At 37.0% G+C, this 15824-nt stretch overlaps 1 protein-coding gene across 1 annotated transcript in view; it reads left to right on the forward strand.

Moving 5' to 3' along the window:
• The first annotated feature begins 790 nt into the window (after window positions 1-790).
• Window positions 791-15824, forward strand: part of LOC126195255 (probable cytochrome P450 6a13) — an 82555-nt gene continuing 67521 nt past the window's right edge. The window contains exons 1-4 of the mRNA XM_049933781.1: window positions 791-839; window positions 4939-5170; window positions 5456-5644; window positions 7136-7269. Of these exons, the coding sequence (XP_049789738.1) occupies window positions 4953-5170; window positions 5456-5644; window positions 7136-7269 (541 nt within the window). The 5' untranslated portion in view covers window positions 791-839; window positions 4939-4952. The remainder of the gene's footprint in view (window positions 840-4938; window positions 5171-5455; window positions 5645-7135; window positions 7270-15824) is intronic.

The raw sequence follows: 15824 nt of genomic DNA on the forward strand, positions 1-15824 counted from the left end.
CCAAACTGATCTTCCCCGAGGTCGACTTCTACCAGTTTTTCCATTTGTCTATAAAGAATTCGCGTTAGTATTTTGCAGCTGTGACTTATTAAACTGATAGTTCGGTAATTTTCACATCTGTCAACATCTGCTTTCTTTGGGATTGGAATTATTATATTCTTCTTGAAGTCGGAGGGTATTTCGCCTGTATCACACATCTTGCTCACCAGATGGCAGAGTTTTGTCATGACTGGCTCTCCCAAGGCCGTCAGTAGTTCTAATGGAATGTTGCCTACTCCCGGGACCTTGTTTCGACTCAGGTCTTTCAGCGCTCAAGTAAACATAACTAGCAGCGGTGAACTACAAATAAAAACTGACAATCGATAAACAAACTGTTTCACCAGTAATACCAACATGCAAAACAAAAACGGTACGAACTTATGCATCAGCCTCATAAAAACTACAGAATCATACCCGATTCCTCAACAACGACAGAGGTGACGTTTAAAGAGAAAGTGAAAAAAAAAAGTCGGGTGTGAGTGCGACTCAATGGATCGCGAGGCTGTTATTAACCGCCCGCTGCGCGCCAATTACAGGCTCCGGAAGCGGGACCCGGGCGTGCGGTGCGGCTGTGTGCCCGCGAGGCGAGCCAGGGAGACAGCCGGCGGGAGCGACCGGGTCATGGCTGGCACATATCGCCGTAATTCCGCCACCGTCCCTAACAATAATTGGGAACAATTGGCAGCGATCCGGAGCCCAGCCTGACCCTGGGACCTCGCTTTCGACGGCAATCCGTCCGCCGTTGGCTGCCACTCGCCGCCGACACTCACAACGCGCGATCCGCCGCAGCGCGCCGGCAGGTAAGCAGCGGGAAAGTAGCAAGCGCTGCGGGCGACGTTTCGCCGCGCCGCGCGATGTGATAACTACGTATACCGATCACAACTCTACAACGTACAGTAACGATTATTGATCTTTCCTGGGAATATTGCTTTTCACCTTTCAACCGCAGATGACATTGTTCTTAAATCGATTACGTAAACATCGTGCAGATCGTTGTGAACCTGGTAGTGGTGTGGCAGCAACGACAAATAAGTGCGAATATTTTGATACTTTTTTACGTGTCATCATTTGAATATCTTTTTTAATAAAAATGATCAAATCCATAAATTCGTCAAAATCTTTTCTTACCGTCTTGTTTCTATGACATCACATTTTAGACTATAAAAATTTCAGGACCAATTTGCACTTTTTTCCTGTTGGTGTTAGAACTGTTCTTCTCTAACGACACATTTATAGTGTTCTGCAGAGTCTACAGCGGACATGATAGCCTGATGTCTCTCAGTATATCACTGTATTTTTTATGCACGTCAATGCAATACACTAGTCTTGACGCAAGGTGCTTTGTGTACATATATAATTGTGTGTGCATGTGATGAATAGTTTATTCTACTGCAGAGCATAAAGGACAATTTTGTCATCTATAAAAAGTGAATAAGGAATTATATCCATTTATTCAATGACATACTCAGTCAATCAATCAATCTCTTTATTCATCTGTTAACAATATACATTGTATGGATGTAGTCAATTACAATATAGTTTCTTATCTTTAATTTGTTTCAAAAACTTGGATAATAAATACAAATATTTTATATCAGTATATATAAATAATATTACTTTTCCATATTCAGATATTCTTCAGTGCTATAAAAACTATGTGCTAGTAAAAATTGTTTATGATCTATCTTGAATTTATGAAATTTTTTAATTTTTTTAATTGTAGAAGGCAATGCACTTAAAAGTATTTTGGGCTGGTAGTTTATACTTTTTTTGGCAGAGTGCTTCTTTGTGGGTGTCTCTGTGAAAATCATCCATGTTCCTTGTTTCATGGCTATGAACCTGATTATTTAATGTTGAAAATTCCTGGTGTGTTTTCAGATAGCATACACATTCATAGATGTATAAGCCACGAAGAGTCATTATTTTAAATTCTTTAAATATTTCCCTACATGACACTCTGCAGGGAGCCACTTACATTATTCTAATAGACCTTTTTAGAAGTTTGAAAGCTTGTTTTGCTGTACCTGTATTTCCCCAGAAGATCACACCATATCTAAGCAAACTGTTCATGTAAGCATAGTAGGCACACAGCAATGATTCAGTGTTGTAGCATTCCCGAAGCATTCTTAGCACATAACAGCATTTACTTAATTTTTTACTCAAAACTTCTAGATGCTTTTCCCATCTCAAGTGTTCATCCACCCATATACTGAGGAATTTTGTGTTTGGAGCTTATGCAGCTGTAAGATATCATATTAGCCTGTCTGATTTAGACACTGATGAATGTTGTAAATGTAGTGTTAACGAAGAACAGTTCTAACTACAACAACAAAAAGTGACAAACTGATATTGAAATTTTTATAACCTAAAATATAATCTCATAGAAACAATATGGATGAGGAAAAATCTTGGATGCATTTACAGCCTTGATCATTTTCAATTTATAAATGTAGTTCTTCTCAAGAATGATTTATTCTACTGCATTTCAGAAAGAAAATAGCTCTGTCATGTCTCAACAGTGAATACAGAATTAGCTGTGCCTATTCACCAGGGTTTCATGACTGCTGTAGACTTTTCAGAATGCTGCAAAAGGAACACGTGTGTCTATATAAACAATCTCAGCAGTTAAAATGTAGAATATATTTACTGCAGTGGAGTGACACTGAGAAACACACACACACACACACACACACACACACACACACACACACACACACACACACACATCTTGTTTATTGTTTGTATTTATTGTATTTTTTTTTTTTTTTTTTTTTTTTTTTGCATGGAGACACCAACTGGTGTCTTTTGCAAGCGTCATAGCTTTTTTTTACAAGTTTAGTACAGTCATATATACACACAGGCGTGTGTCTGTATATGTGTCTGTCTGTCTGTGTTTGTATATGTGTGGATGGATATGTGTGTGTGTGCGAGTGTATACCTGTCCTTTTTTCCCCCTAAGGTAAGTCTTTCCACTCCCGGGATTGGAATGACTCCTTACCCTCTCCCTTAAAACCCACATCCTTTCGTCTTTCCCTCTCCTTCCCCTCTTTCCTGATGAGGCAACAGTTTGTTGCGAAAGCTTGAATTTTGTGTGTATGTTTGTGTTTGTTTGTGTGTCTGTCGACCTGCCAGCACTTTCATTTGGTAAGTCACATCATCTTTGTTTTTAGATATATTTTTCCTACGTGGAATGTTTCCCTCTATTATATATATATATATATATATATATATATATATATATATATATATATATATATATATATATAAGTTTAATATTAATATTCACTTAAAGAATATAAACACTTGTCAATCAAGAAATATTTCAGTTTCACTTTGAATAAGTTCCCTTTGTGGCACCTTATAGAGCTCGGTAATCTGTTGTACCATATTTGACCACTAATGCATGGACTATGGTCTGTTGTTTTTAATTTTGTTCTTTGTCTGTAGTAGCAGTCTTTACTTCTTGTATTATAGGCATGCATATCAGAGCACTTTGTTGCTTTGTTTTCATGTATCACAAAAAATATAATTAATTTGTAAAGATACAGTGAGTAGACTGTGAGGTATTTATGATGAACAAAGATTCCCCTGCATGAATCTCTGTACCCTAATCCATGGATAATTCTGATTGCTCTTTTCTGTAGGGTTAATATTCTGTTCATATGTATGTCGGCAGCACAACCCCATATCTCTATCCCGTAATTAATCTGTGCAAAAATGGTTCCATAATAAATTGTTTTTAATGTCTGATGTGGGACTACTTTTGTTAACTGGCTGATTAGATGTAATGAACTGCTGATTTTATTGCATAAAAATTTGATATGGTTTACCCATCTTAGATTTTCATCTAGGTGAATACCTAGAAACCTGCAGCCTTCTGTGTCCACTACTTCCATTCCACCTATGTTACTGATAGAGGTTTGGTGTGAGTTTGTAAGTTTAAATGGCAATAACTGAGATTTACTGATATTAACTTTCAAACCTTGATCTTGGAAATAAGTAGTTATTTGACGTAGGCCCTCAGTTGCTACCAACGTTAACTCATCATTTTGTTTACCAAGAAATAACAGTGAGGTATCGTCTGCATAGGTTACCAATTGAGAGTTGAAAGGTTGCTCTATATCATTAGATCAACCCATAATTTTTCTTTGGCACACCACTGATGCACATGATACATTTTAATTGTATAAGTTCAGAAATTTCTTTCCTCACATGCACACCTCTAAGTCAGAGCAGTTATTTTAGTTTAAACAAACATTTGGAAAAGCTTGTATCTTAACTTTTGCTTCAAATGTTTATCTTCAGTCTGATAGTCCTCTCTTCTTGCGTACCATTGTTAGTCTGTATACAGACACTGGTACCTTTTTCATATAGTTAACAATAAAATAGATGGAACTACATAAACCCCTGCCACATTTTCCATATTGTATTAGTATTTACTGTTGCGTATAAATATGTATACCATCACAGTTGAATTACAACGATTACTCTGTTTTATGGCATTTTTGATGTTAACAGCAATATATTAACTATTTTGTAAATAGCTTACTGCAGAGATGTTATGCAGTGAAGAGTCATGTTAACAAAATGTTCAACATTGCAGTACGTTAGTAGCAGTGGTGAAACGTAACTCATCAACTGTGTATTCACCTCTAGTTAATGAGGCTATAGACTATCCAGTGCATCCATTGTGTTGTGTATGCTTGTCTTTACTCATTTCACTGTACGTTATGATCAAGGGGTTTGCATTATAGTATTAATCTACAAAAATGTAGTTGTTTCCATTGTTGTTTTATATTAAAGAACCCATTTATCAAATTCATTTATACTTTGAATTTCATTGCAATAGGTAAGCCACTCTGTCCTTGTGTACTAATTACTTCCATAAAACAATTTCAGTGCCTGCGTGGGCTATGGCAACTCTGTTGGAAATATTTCCACTATGGAGATTGGATTGCTTACTATTTTTAGTGGCAACAGTAAGTGTACTCTATGCTTATATGATGTGGAAATACAGGCACTGGCAACTACAAGATGTGCCTTTTGTGAAACCAGTATTATTCTTTGGAAATATTGGTGATTATATCACAAGAAAGAAAGCCCTTAGCTCTGTGTATCAAGATTTGTACATGTAAGTAGGAGAAGAAAAACTGTAGTACCATAATACGAAAGTATTGCAGAAATTAATAGATACTAATTTCAAGAAGTTACATTATGAAGAAATGGAAACTTTTTATGTGGAAAGAAAATAGCTGCTACATTAATATAATATTGTTTTCTTCTGTTGATGTGATTCACCAAGCTCCTTTTTAATACTGTCATTAAAAGTAAAAATGGAACAATTTCTTCCCAATAAACTACATTTGAACATCAAATTTCAGCTCAATTTTTCTGTTGAACATAACGGTTTTTACAGGAAGCTGGAAGACCATCCGTATGGTGGTTTTTACAAGTGTCATCAACCAGCAATTTTATTGCGAGATCTGGAGCTAATAAAGACAGTTCTAGTTAAAGATTTCCACAATTTTAGTGACAATGAATTCCAAGTGAATGAAGAAGTTGACCCAGTAGTTGGAAAAAGTCCATCTGTACAGCATGAGGAAAGGTATGCCATGATATCATGTGCTCTTATATCTCTCTTGCTTCAGTGTTCCAATAACAGTGTTGTCAGATTTGTGTACTTGTGTAGTGGTCGTGGTGAACATGAAAAAAGTGAGGGAAACGTATGAGTAATGATATGATATGGAGAATGCACATAAATATGAATATGGCATCAGGAGGAAGCTTACTACAAAGCAGGCAGGGAATTAGCATACTGCACATAATCCTGCATGTGACGAGATGGGAGAGGGAAGAGCAGATTGCAGGATGGATTTATTTTATTTATTTATCATGTAGGTCCAAAAGAACTAATGATAAAATGTTGAGATTTTTATACAAAGACCTATAAAATGAACTGAAGGGAGACCTACAGAATCAAATAGTGAGCTTTATGAAACTTTTGGTGTAGGACTGGTGGCAGGAAATGGCTTGAAGATTGGACTAAAATGTCTAGGTTTTGGAGAGAGGTTCTTTATTCAGGTGCAAAGGTTCTGCATAAGGCCCCATGTGACATAAAACAAGATAGTGAGAATCACTACAAAGTTAAAAGAAAGTCTATGATTGTGTCATAATAAATCAACAGTGTTGTAGAGTAAGTACAAACATTCACAAATGACATTATGTGTTGTATTTTAGCAGCTTTCTAACATACATCTATCATACTAAATTTGGGCACAGAGATCCGAAGATGGTCATAACCATCTGAAACAGTCACTCATCTATTGTAAAACTGTATCAAAGTCTGAAACAAGAAACTTTTTAAAAGTTCCTGAATTGTTGCTATCCTCCACAAAGATAATGCTGTGATTAAAAAAAGTTAAGAACATTTTTTTACTAGCCTTTTCACCTAAATTTTATTTTTTATTAATATTCAAGAGCTAAAGACCCTTGTTAGCTGCACAATGAATAGTAACAGTCATTGTAAACACACCTTCTTTTGTTGCAATTGTAGCTAAGTATTATCCTGTGACAAATATTTTGTAGCTCTGAAGTATCTGATAAGTGTAATTTAAAATATACACCTACATTTAGTTATGCACTGCAAGCCACTGTATGATGTGTCAAGTAGTGTACATAGGGTACCAAAATAATTTGACCCCTCTTCTCATTCAATATGATTATGCTACATGGGAAGAAAGGCTGTTGACACACCTATGCAAGATTCTGAATTTCTCTGATCTTACTACTACAGTCATTGCTTGGGATATATTGGTATGTTGGAGGAGGTAATACTTTTCTTGACTCATTCTGAAATTTGAGCTCTCAGAAATTTGTGAATGAGATTCTACCTAATGTACAGCATTGTTCTTGCAACAGAGTCCTCATCTGGCTCACTTGCACATAAAAATAACCCCAACATATATTTACAAATCATTCATGTACTGTAAGTTTTGGATACACGTAAACTAAGCAAGAATGTTTCTGCTAATGTACTTTAAATGCAAAGCCTCAATTTTTTGTGGATATTAAAATCAGCACTTTTCTCTCTTTGCAGATGGAAAGTCACAAGAAATCTCTTGACTCCAGCAATGACAGTAGCAAAAATTCGACCAATATTCCCTCTGATGATGGAAGTTACCAAGGAGGCCTTGGTATACTTAGAAAAATTGCCAGAAGCCAGGAGTCAAGGTTTGTTATACATATACACTGAGGTGGCAAAAAATCATGGGATAGCAATATGGATGTATACAGATTGCAATAGTATAACATACAAAAGGTATACAAGGGCAGTGCATTGGCAGAACTGTCATTTTTACTCAGGTAATTCATTTGAAAAGGTTTCCAATGTGTTTATGGCTGCATGCCAGGAATTAACAGAGTTTGAATGCATAATGGTAGTTGGAGCTAGATGCTTGGGACATGCCATTTTGAAAATTATTAGAGAATTCAATAGTTTGCTACCCACAGTGTCAAGAGTATGCGAAGAAATCACATTTCAGGTATTATCTCTCACAATGGAGAAAACAGTGGCTGACGGCCTTCTGTAACAACCAAGAGCAGTTATGTTTGCATAGAGCTGGCAGTGCTAACAGTCAAGCAACACTATATGAAATAACTGCAAAAATCAATGTGGAACACTTGACAACCATATCCATTAGGGCAGTGTGGTGAAATTTTGCATTAATGAGACATGGTAGCAGGTGACCATCATGACTGCCCTTGCTAAGAGCACATCACCTGCATCACCTATCCTGGACTTGTGACCATATTGATTGGACCCTAGATGACTGGGAAACCATGGCCTAATCAGGTGAGTCCCTATTTCTGTTGGTAAGAGCAGATGCTAGTGTTCAATGTGGCATGGATCCTGTGAAGCAATGGACCCTAGTCATCAACAAGACACTGCACAAGCTGGTGGTGGCTCCATAATGATGTGGGCTGTGTTTACATGGAATGGGCTGGGTCCTGTGGATGTTCTGCTACATGGAGATGGTTTTCAGCCATTCATGGATGTCATGTTCCCAGACAATGATGGAATTTTAATTGATGACAAAGCACCATTTCACTAAGCCATAAGTGTTCATAGATGGTTTGAAGAACATTCTGGGCAATATGAGTGAATGGTTTGGCCACCCATATCGCCCAACATGAATCCCATAAAACGTTTATGGGACATAATTGAGAGGCCAGTTTGTGCACAAAATCTTGCACTGGCAACATTTTCACAATTGTGGACGGATATAGAGGCAGCATGGCGCATTATTACTGCAGGAGACTTCCAACAACTTGTTGAGGCCATGCCATGTCAAGTTGCTGCACTACTCCAAGAACATTAGGTGGTATCTCATGACTTTTGTCACCTCAGTGCATTAAATACATTAAATATTAAATAGTTGCAGACTGGTTGCATGTATAATAGATGACTTTTATCTTTTATGCCATTAAGTCCTGCAATGCATTTAATTATTGTTATCATTTGAGAATTAGGCATTAAATAAGCACATAAACAAATTTGTGAACACTGCAACTTACTTCCCAAATTTACTTCATCAGAGTGAAGACACTCACACACACTCACACACACACACACACACACACACACACACACACACACACACACACACACGCTTTCTTCACTTGTTTACTGTTGTATAAGTTTCCAGCAACATTGGATGTAAACCCTCATTTTTGTTTAATTATACACTTCATCATACATCATGTTCTCTGGATGGCATGATAAAGGAGAGCCTTTGGGGCTACTGAGTGACTTGAAGTAGTCATCTGTCACTAGAACTAACTGGAATTCACAAACTTTTTCTGAATGTTACATTACTAACATAAGTTTGCTATGCTCCACACAAACATAGAACAACCATAAATGAAACCTCTCAAACAACTGATAAAAAACCTGTTACATTGAAACTGGTAGTATTTCTTCATAGTACTGGTATTTGCTATTCTGTTCTCTTAAGATGCTTGACAGACACTTACACGACTACACTGATAACTTTCTAAGAAAAAGCATTCTATTCACTGTAACAAAAGAGGTAATTTACATTGGGCATCATTATTTATTAACAGGAATCCTCAATTCCTAATATGATGTACTGGTAAACAAGTAATTTGTATTGGGAGTTACTTCTTTTTTTATTTGATAAAATTTGATAGACTGCTAGACACTTAAGTGTGATTTGCAGAGTATCGATGTAGATGTAGACTTACATATGAGTTTACATAACTCTGTTTCGAACTGAATGAATGGATAAATATATACAGAGCGCAAGGCCTTGTATCACAGATGTGAAAATCACAGAATAAATTCATTATTTCTTTCATCAGCATTACCACAGCAGGACTAATAGCAACAAAGAAATATCAAAATTGAATTTCTAAATTCACATATCTATTAATAGAATATACCATTCAGTTGAAAAAAAAACAACAATGAAATAAACCTGCAAGAGGAAGAAGAAAATATAAAAGAAAGACTTGAACAAATAAAACATAATGGATGAATAAAATAAAACTAAAAATAGTATATCAAACAAACAATATAGAAAGAGAGGATTCAGTGAGAATGGCATAAAGACAAATGAAAATGGAAAAGAAGAAAGAATTTATGAAATCAGAAGAGAGTAATAATATAATATTATATTACAAGTTAAATTAAAGGCAATGACAAGTTACTTTTTGCACGAAACACAAAAGGATAAGTTGTGCAAATGTGATAAAAATTGGAGGAAGACAAATTAATGAACCTCTTAAAATAAAATAATAAATGAACCATCATTATTTAAGGACTATTAACTTTACTTTTTGATGTGGCAAGGACTTAACTTAGCATTGTTTCAATGGGTGCAGAAAATGAAATTCATATGTAGCTAGGAGCTTCATTGATCATAGTGTATTTGCTGGCACTAATTCTCAAAGTGAATGATTTCACCAGATGAACTGAACAAAATGTGTTCCTCACCCTCTTGTTACTATCATTACCCTTCCTTTATTCCTTCTTATTGTCCTCACCCTAATGGCCCAGTACTTAATGTCTTTGGTTAGTAATCTCTGTGCATACAAAACTATGACAAAAGAAGGAAGTACTTAAGATTCAAGAAGCCATTGGAGACACAGAAAAATCAGAGATGAAAAGGCCAGCTTGTTGATGAAACAATTAGGTAGATGAATGTAAATGTTAAGATGGGAAATCAGTGGAATAAGCTAGTGAGGTAAAATTCAACCAGACACCCAAAGAAACAAATCCGTGAAAGATGAGAAGATACTTAAAACAAACGAAACAAGAAAGTCAGTAAAATAATGTTGTCATATAACTGAGGGTATAAACACAAAAACTGAAAGCAATTTCCCTGAAGAAAAGCATGAAATTTTTAGACAATGAAATGAAAATGTGAAGACTCCCATAGTGACAACAAAAATGCTACTTAGCTGACTGGAGTATATCAAACAATTGCTTCATGTAAAAGAGGAGTCTGATAACACTATTATAAAAGACCAGCAGGTTGGCATAAAAGAACTATATGATCCAGTTATTCATTCTGTTAGACAGAACACTGAGTCAAGTAAAAATGATCAGCAGGTTTTTTTAGTTTTCTTTGGAGCCACTGAACTATGCAGGGCCTAGGTATACTGAAGTCTCAGATTACTTGATATGGTCCCAAAAAAGCTATGGAATGATTGAAAAAATCAGATTGCCGCGAAATAGATAATTATATTCATTTATTTACACTGTTGAAGCAGATTTTAAAGTTCAGAATATACTTTTAATTCTATATTCAACCTAAAAGCTGTCAAATTCTACATCAGTTACTTGGTGTTATGCATGACAAACTACAAGAAAAAAGAATAACTGGTCAGTATTCACCATCAGGACACAAAATTCTAAGTGCTGCTAATAGATACATATAAATGCAGAATAGAAACTACCATAGTTTCAGAGCTTTTTATTCCTTCCTCAGGGAGGAATGAGGAATCGGTTGGGGAAAACTTTAACTGTGAAGATCATAAAGTTCTATGAAGAAAATTGAAGTCTTATGGCACTAACAGCATCCCTATTGTATAGATGGAGTGTTAACTCCATAACAGCAAGCAGATGATGTATGACAGACTATGTAACAACAATGTAGGGAAAGATATATTGCTACTTAAGTTGCAGACAGGCACAGTTAAAAGGCACTTACGCATAAGCTTTTGCCCACAGCTTTCATCAGAAAAAGAGAAATACACACCATTCATTCACATAAGCAAGCACACATAACGCACACGGGACCGCCAACTTCAGCAGCTTGGGCAAGAATGCAGCTATCGTGTGGGATGGAAGGAGCAGTCTGGAAGGGGTGGGGAATTGGGAGGGATAGGTATGTACAGATGGTAGAAGGGAGGAGTGCTGTCTGGCGGAGTGTGCAGGGACTAGAGTGCCAATAGGTGAAGTGTCGGGAGGTTGTAGGACAGGAAGTTGGGAAAAATGAAGGGGAAAAGGAGAAGAGCATGGAGAAATGGTTGGGTGAAGGAGGTGATAGGACAGAGGAGCAGGTGGAAGCTGTTGGGTAGAAGGTGTGGGAATAGTATGTTTCCATAATTTGAGGCTGGGATGATTACAGGAGCAGAGAATGTGTTTTAAGGATAACTCCCGTCTGTGCAGTTCAGGAAAGCTAGTGGTGGAGGGCAAGATCCGGATGGCTCAGGTAGTGAAGTAGCTATTGAAGTCAAGCATGTTACATTCATCTCCATGTTGTGTAACATGGTGGTCTGCTTTTGCTCATGGCCACAGTTTGGCGGTGGCTGTTCACCCTAGTGGACAGCTTGTTGGTAGTCATACCAATATAAAAGGCTATGAAATGATTGCAACAGAGCTGGTAAAAGAGAAGGCTGCTTTCACAGGTATGCTGGCTCAGGAAGTGGTGAGTGGGGGGATAAGGCAGATCTTGCACCTGAGATGTCCACAGGGATATGATCCCTGTGGTGAGGGGTTGGGACTGGGAGTGCCAAAGGGATGAACTAGGATATTGTGGAGGACAACGGAACACTACTTTCAGAGGAGTGGCAAGATCTCAGGTAGAATGTCCCTCATTTCCAGGTATAATGATAGGTAATCAAAGCCTTTGTGAAGGATGTGGTTCAGTTGTTTCAGTCCAGGGTGGTACTGGGTGATGAAGGAGCACTTCTTTGTGACTGGTTCTTGGGGGTGGTGGGAGGATTTTTCATGTGAGGGGAAAAGGTGAGGTCTTTCAACAGGATTGAAACTTCTGTGGAGATAAGGGTTTTGATGGAAAGATTAACAACAATGTTACAGGAAGGTTTTGGTTCTGCAGTAAGTTGTCAGCTAGGCAGGCTTCAGGCACTATGAGGGGTGGATGAGGAGGAACACTGTGAGTGGGATAAAGGTTGGGTACTAGTACCCCAAGGTGAAAGTAACATGTCAGCAGGTTGAGTAACTTACAGAGGTGGTGTCCATCTAGAAGAGATTTTCCTAGCCAAATCCCAGATCTGGTTCAGTTTCATTGACAATATCTTCATAAATTGGACTCAGGATCAAGACAAAATATCTTCATTCCTTCACAACCTCAACATCTTCTCTCTTATCCTCTTCATTTGGTCTTCCTCAACCCAGCGTGCCATCTCCTTCTCTCCAATGGCTCCATCCACACCTCCTTCCACATTAAACCCATCAACCACCAACAATACCTGCAGTTCAACAGCTGACATTCCTTGCACATGCCAAACAGCCTGGCCACCTGGAGATGGTATATCTGCAGTGACCAGAACTCCCTGGCTCAGTATGCTGAGGGCTTCACCAATGCCTTCACAGACAGGCACTATTCCTCAGACCTGGTTCACAAAATGATCTCCTGTGTCATTTCCCCTCACACCCCAAATTTTCTCACCGCCCTCAAGAACCAGCCACAAATAAGTGTCCTCTTTGTCACCCAATACCACCCTGGACTGGAATGTATCATCATGCCATGAAATGAGGACATTCTACACAAGATCTTTTCCACCCCTTCTAAAGTGGTGTTGTCACCCACACAACCTCCACAACATCCTTGTCCATCCCTATGCCACTAACAATGCCATCTCCTTGCCAAAGGGATCATTTTCCTGTGAAAGACCCAGGTGCGAAATCTGCCCAGTCTCTCCACCCAGTACTTCCTGTTCCAGTCCTGTCACAAACCCGGGCCACCTGTGAAAGCAGCCTTGTCATTTACGAGCTGTGCTGCAATTAATGCATTGCTTTCTGTATTGGTGTGACTACCAACCAGCTGTCCATTAGAATGAATGGACAGCACCAAACTGTGGCCAACAGCAAAGCAGACGACACTGTGGATTAGATTAGATTAGATTAGATTAGATTAATACTAGTTCCATGGATCATGAATACGATATTTCGTAATGATGTGGAACGAGTCGAATTTTCCAATACATGACATAATTAGGTTAATTTAACAACATACTTAAGTTAATATAACAACTTTATTTTATTGTGTTTTTTTTGTTTTTCTTTATTTTTTATTTTTATTTTATTTTTTTTAATATTTTTTTGTTTTTTGTTTTTCTTAATTTATATCTAAAAATTCCTCTACGGAGTAGAAGGAGTTGTCATTCAGAAATTCTTTTAATTTCTTCTTAAATACTTGTTGGTTATCTGTCAGACTTTTGATACTATTTGGTAAGTGACCAAAGACTTTAGTGCCAGTATAATTCACCCCTTTCTGTGCCAAAGTTAGATTTAATCTTGAATAGTGAAGATCATCCTTTCTCCTAGTATTGTAGTTATGCACACTGCTATTACTTTTGAATTGGGTTTGGTTGTTAATAACAAATTTCATAAAAGAGTATATATACTGAGAAGCTACTGTGAATATCCCTAGATCCTTAAATAAATGTCTGCAGGATGATCTTGGGTGGACTCCAGCTATTATTCTGATTACACGCTTTTGTGCAATAAATACTTTATTCCTCAGTGATGAATTACCCCAAAATATGATGCCATATGAAAGCAATGAGTGAAAATAGGCGTAGTAAGCTAATTTACTAAGATGTTTATCACCAAAATTTGCAATGACCCTTATTGCATAAGTAGCTGAACTCAAACGTTTCAGCAGATCATCAATGTGTTTCTTCCAATTTAATCTCTCATCAATGGACACACCTAAAAATTTGCAATATTCTACCTTAGCTATATGCTTCTGATTAAGGTCTATATTTATTAATGGCGTCATACCATTCACTGTACGGAACTGTATGTACTGTGTCTTATCAAAATTCAGTGAGAGTCCGTTTACAAGGAACCACTTAGTAATTTTCTGAAAGACAGTATTGACAATTTCATCAGTTAATTCTTGTTTGTCAGGTGTGATTACTATACTTGTATCATCAGCAAAGAGAACTAACTTTGCCTCTTCATGAATATAGAATGGCAAGTCATTAATATATAATAAGAACAACAAAGGACCCAAGACTGACCCTTGTGGAACCCCATTCTTGATAGTTCCCCAGTTTGAGGAATGTGCTGATCTTTGCATGTTACGAGAACTACTTATTTCAACTTTCTGCACTCTTCCAGTGAGGTACGAATTAAACCATTTGTGCACTGTCCCACTCATGCCACAATACTTGAGCTTGTCTAGCAGAATTTCATGATTTACACAATCAAAAGCCTTTGAGAGATCACAAAAAATCCCAATGGGTGGTGTTCGGTTATTCAGATCATTCAAAATTTGACTGGTGAAAGCATATATGGCATTTTCTGTTGAAAAACCTTTCTGGAAACCAAACTGACATTTTGTTAGTACTTCATTTTTACAGATATGTGAAGCTACTCTTGAATACATTACTTTCTCAAAAATTTTGGATAAAGCTGTTAGAAGGGAGATTGGACGGTAATTGTTGACATCAGATCTATCCCCCTTTTTATGCAAAGGTATAACAATAGCATATTTCAGTCTATCAGGGAAAATGCCCTGTTCCAGAGAGCTATTACACAGGTGGCTGAGAATCTTACTTATCTGTTGAGAACAAGCTTTTAGTATTTTGCTGGAAATGCCATCAATTCCATGTGAGTTTTTGCTTTTAAGCAAGTTTATTATTTTCCTAATTTCAGAGGGAGAAGTGGGTGAGATTTCAATTGTATCAAATTGCATAGGTATGGCCTCTTCCATTAACAGCCTAGCATCTTCTAATGAACACCTGGATCCTACTATATCCACAAGATTTAGAAAATGATTATTAAAAATATTTTCAACTTCTGACTTTTTGTTCGTAAAGTTTTCATTCAATTTGATGGTAATACTGTCTTCCTCTGCTCTTGGTTGACCTGCTTCTCTTTTAATAATATTCCAAATTGTTTTAATTTTATTATCAGAGTTTCTGATTTCAGACATGATACACATACTTCTGGATTTTTTAATAACTTTTCTTAATATAACACAGTAGTTTTTATAATTTTTGATAGTTTCTGGGTCACTACTCTTTCTTGCTGTCAGATACATTTCCCTTTTCCGGTTACAAGATATTTTTATACCCTTAGTAAGCCATGGTTTGTTACAAGGTTTCTTACGAGTATATTTGACTATTTTCTTGGGGAAGCAGTTTTCAAATGCATTTACAAAAATGTCATGAAATAAATTATATTTTAAATTGGCATCATGTTCACGGTACACCTCATCCCAGTCTAACTGCTGTAGGCTTTCCCTGAAATTTGCAATTGTTAAATCGTTGACTGGACGTACTAC

Source organism: Schistocerca nitens, chromosome 7, assembly GCF_023898315.1.
Source record: "Schistocerca nitens isolate TAMUIC-IGC-003100 chromosome 7, iqSchNite1.1, whole genome shotgun sequence".
NCBI lineage: Eukaryota > Metazoa > Arthropoda > Insecta > Orthoptera > Acrididae > Schistocerca > Schistocerca nitens.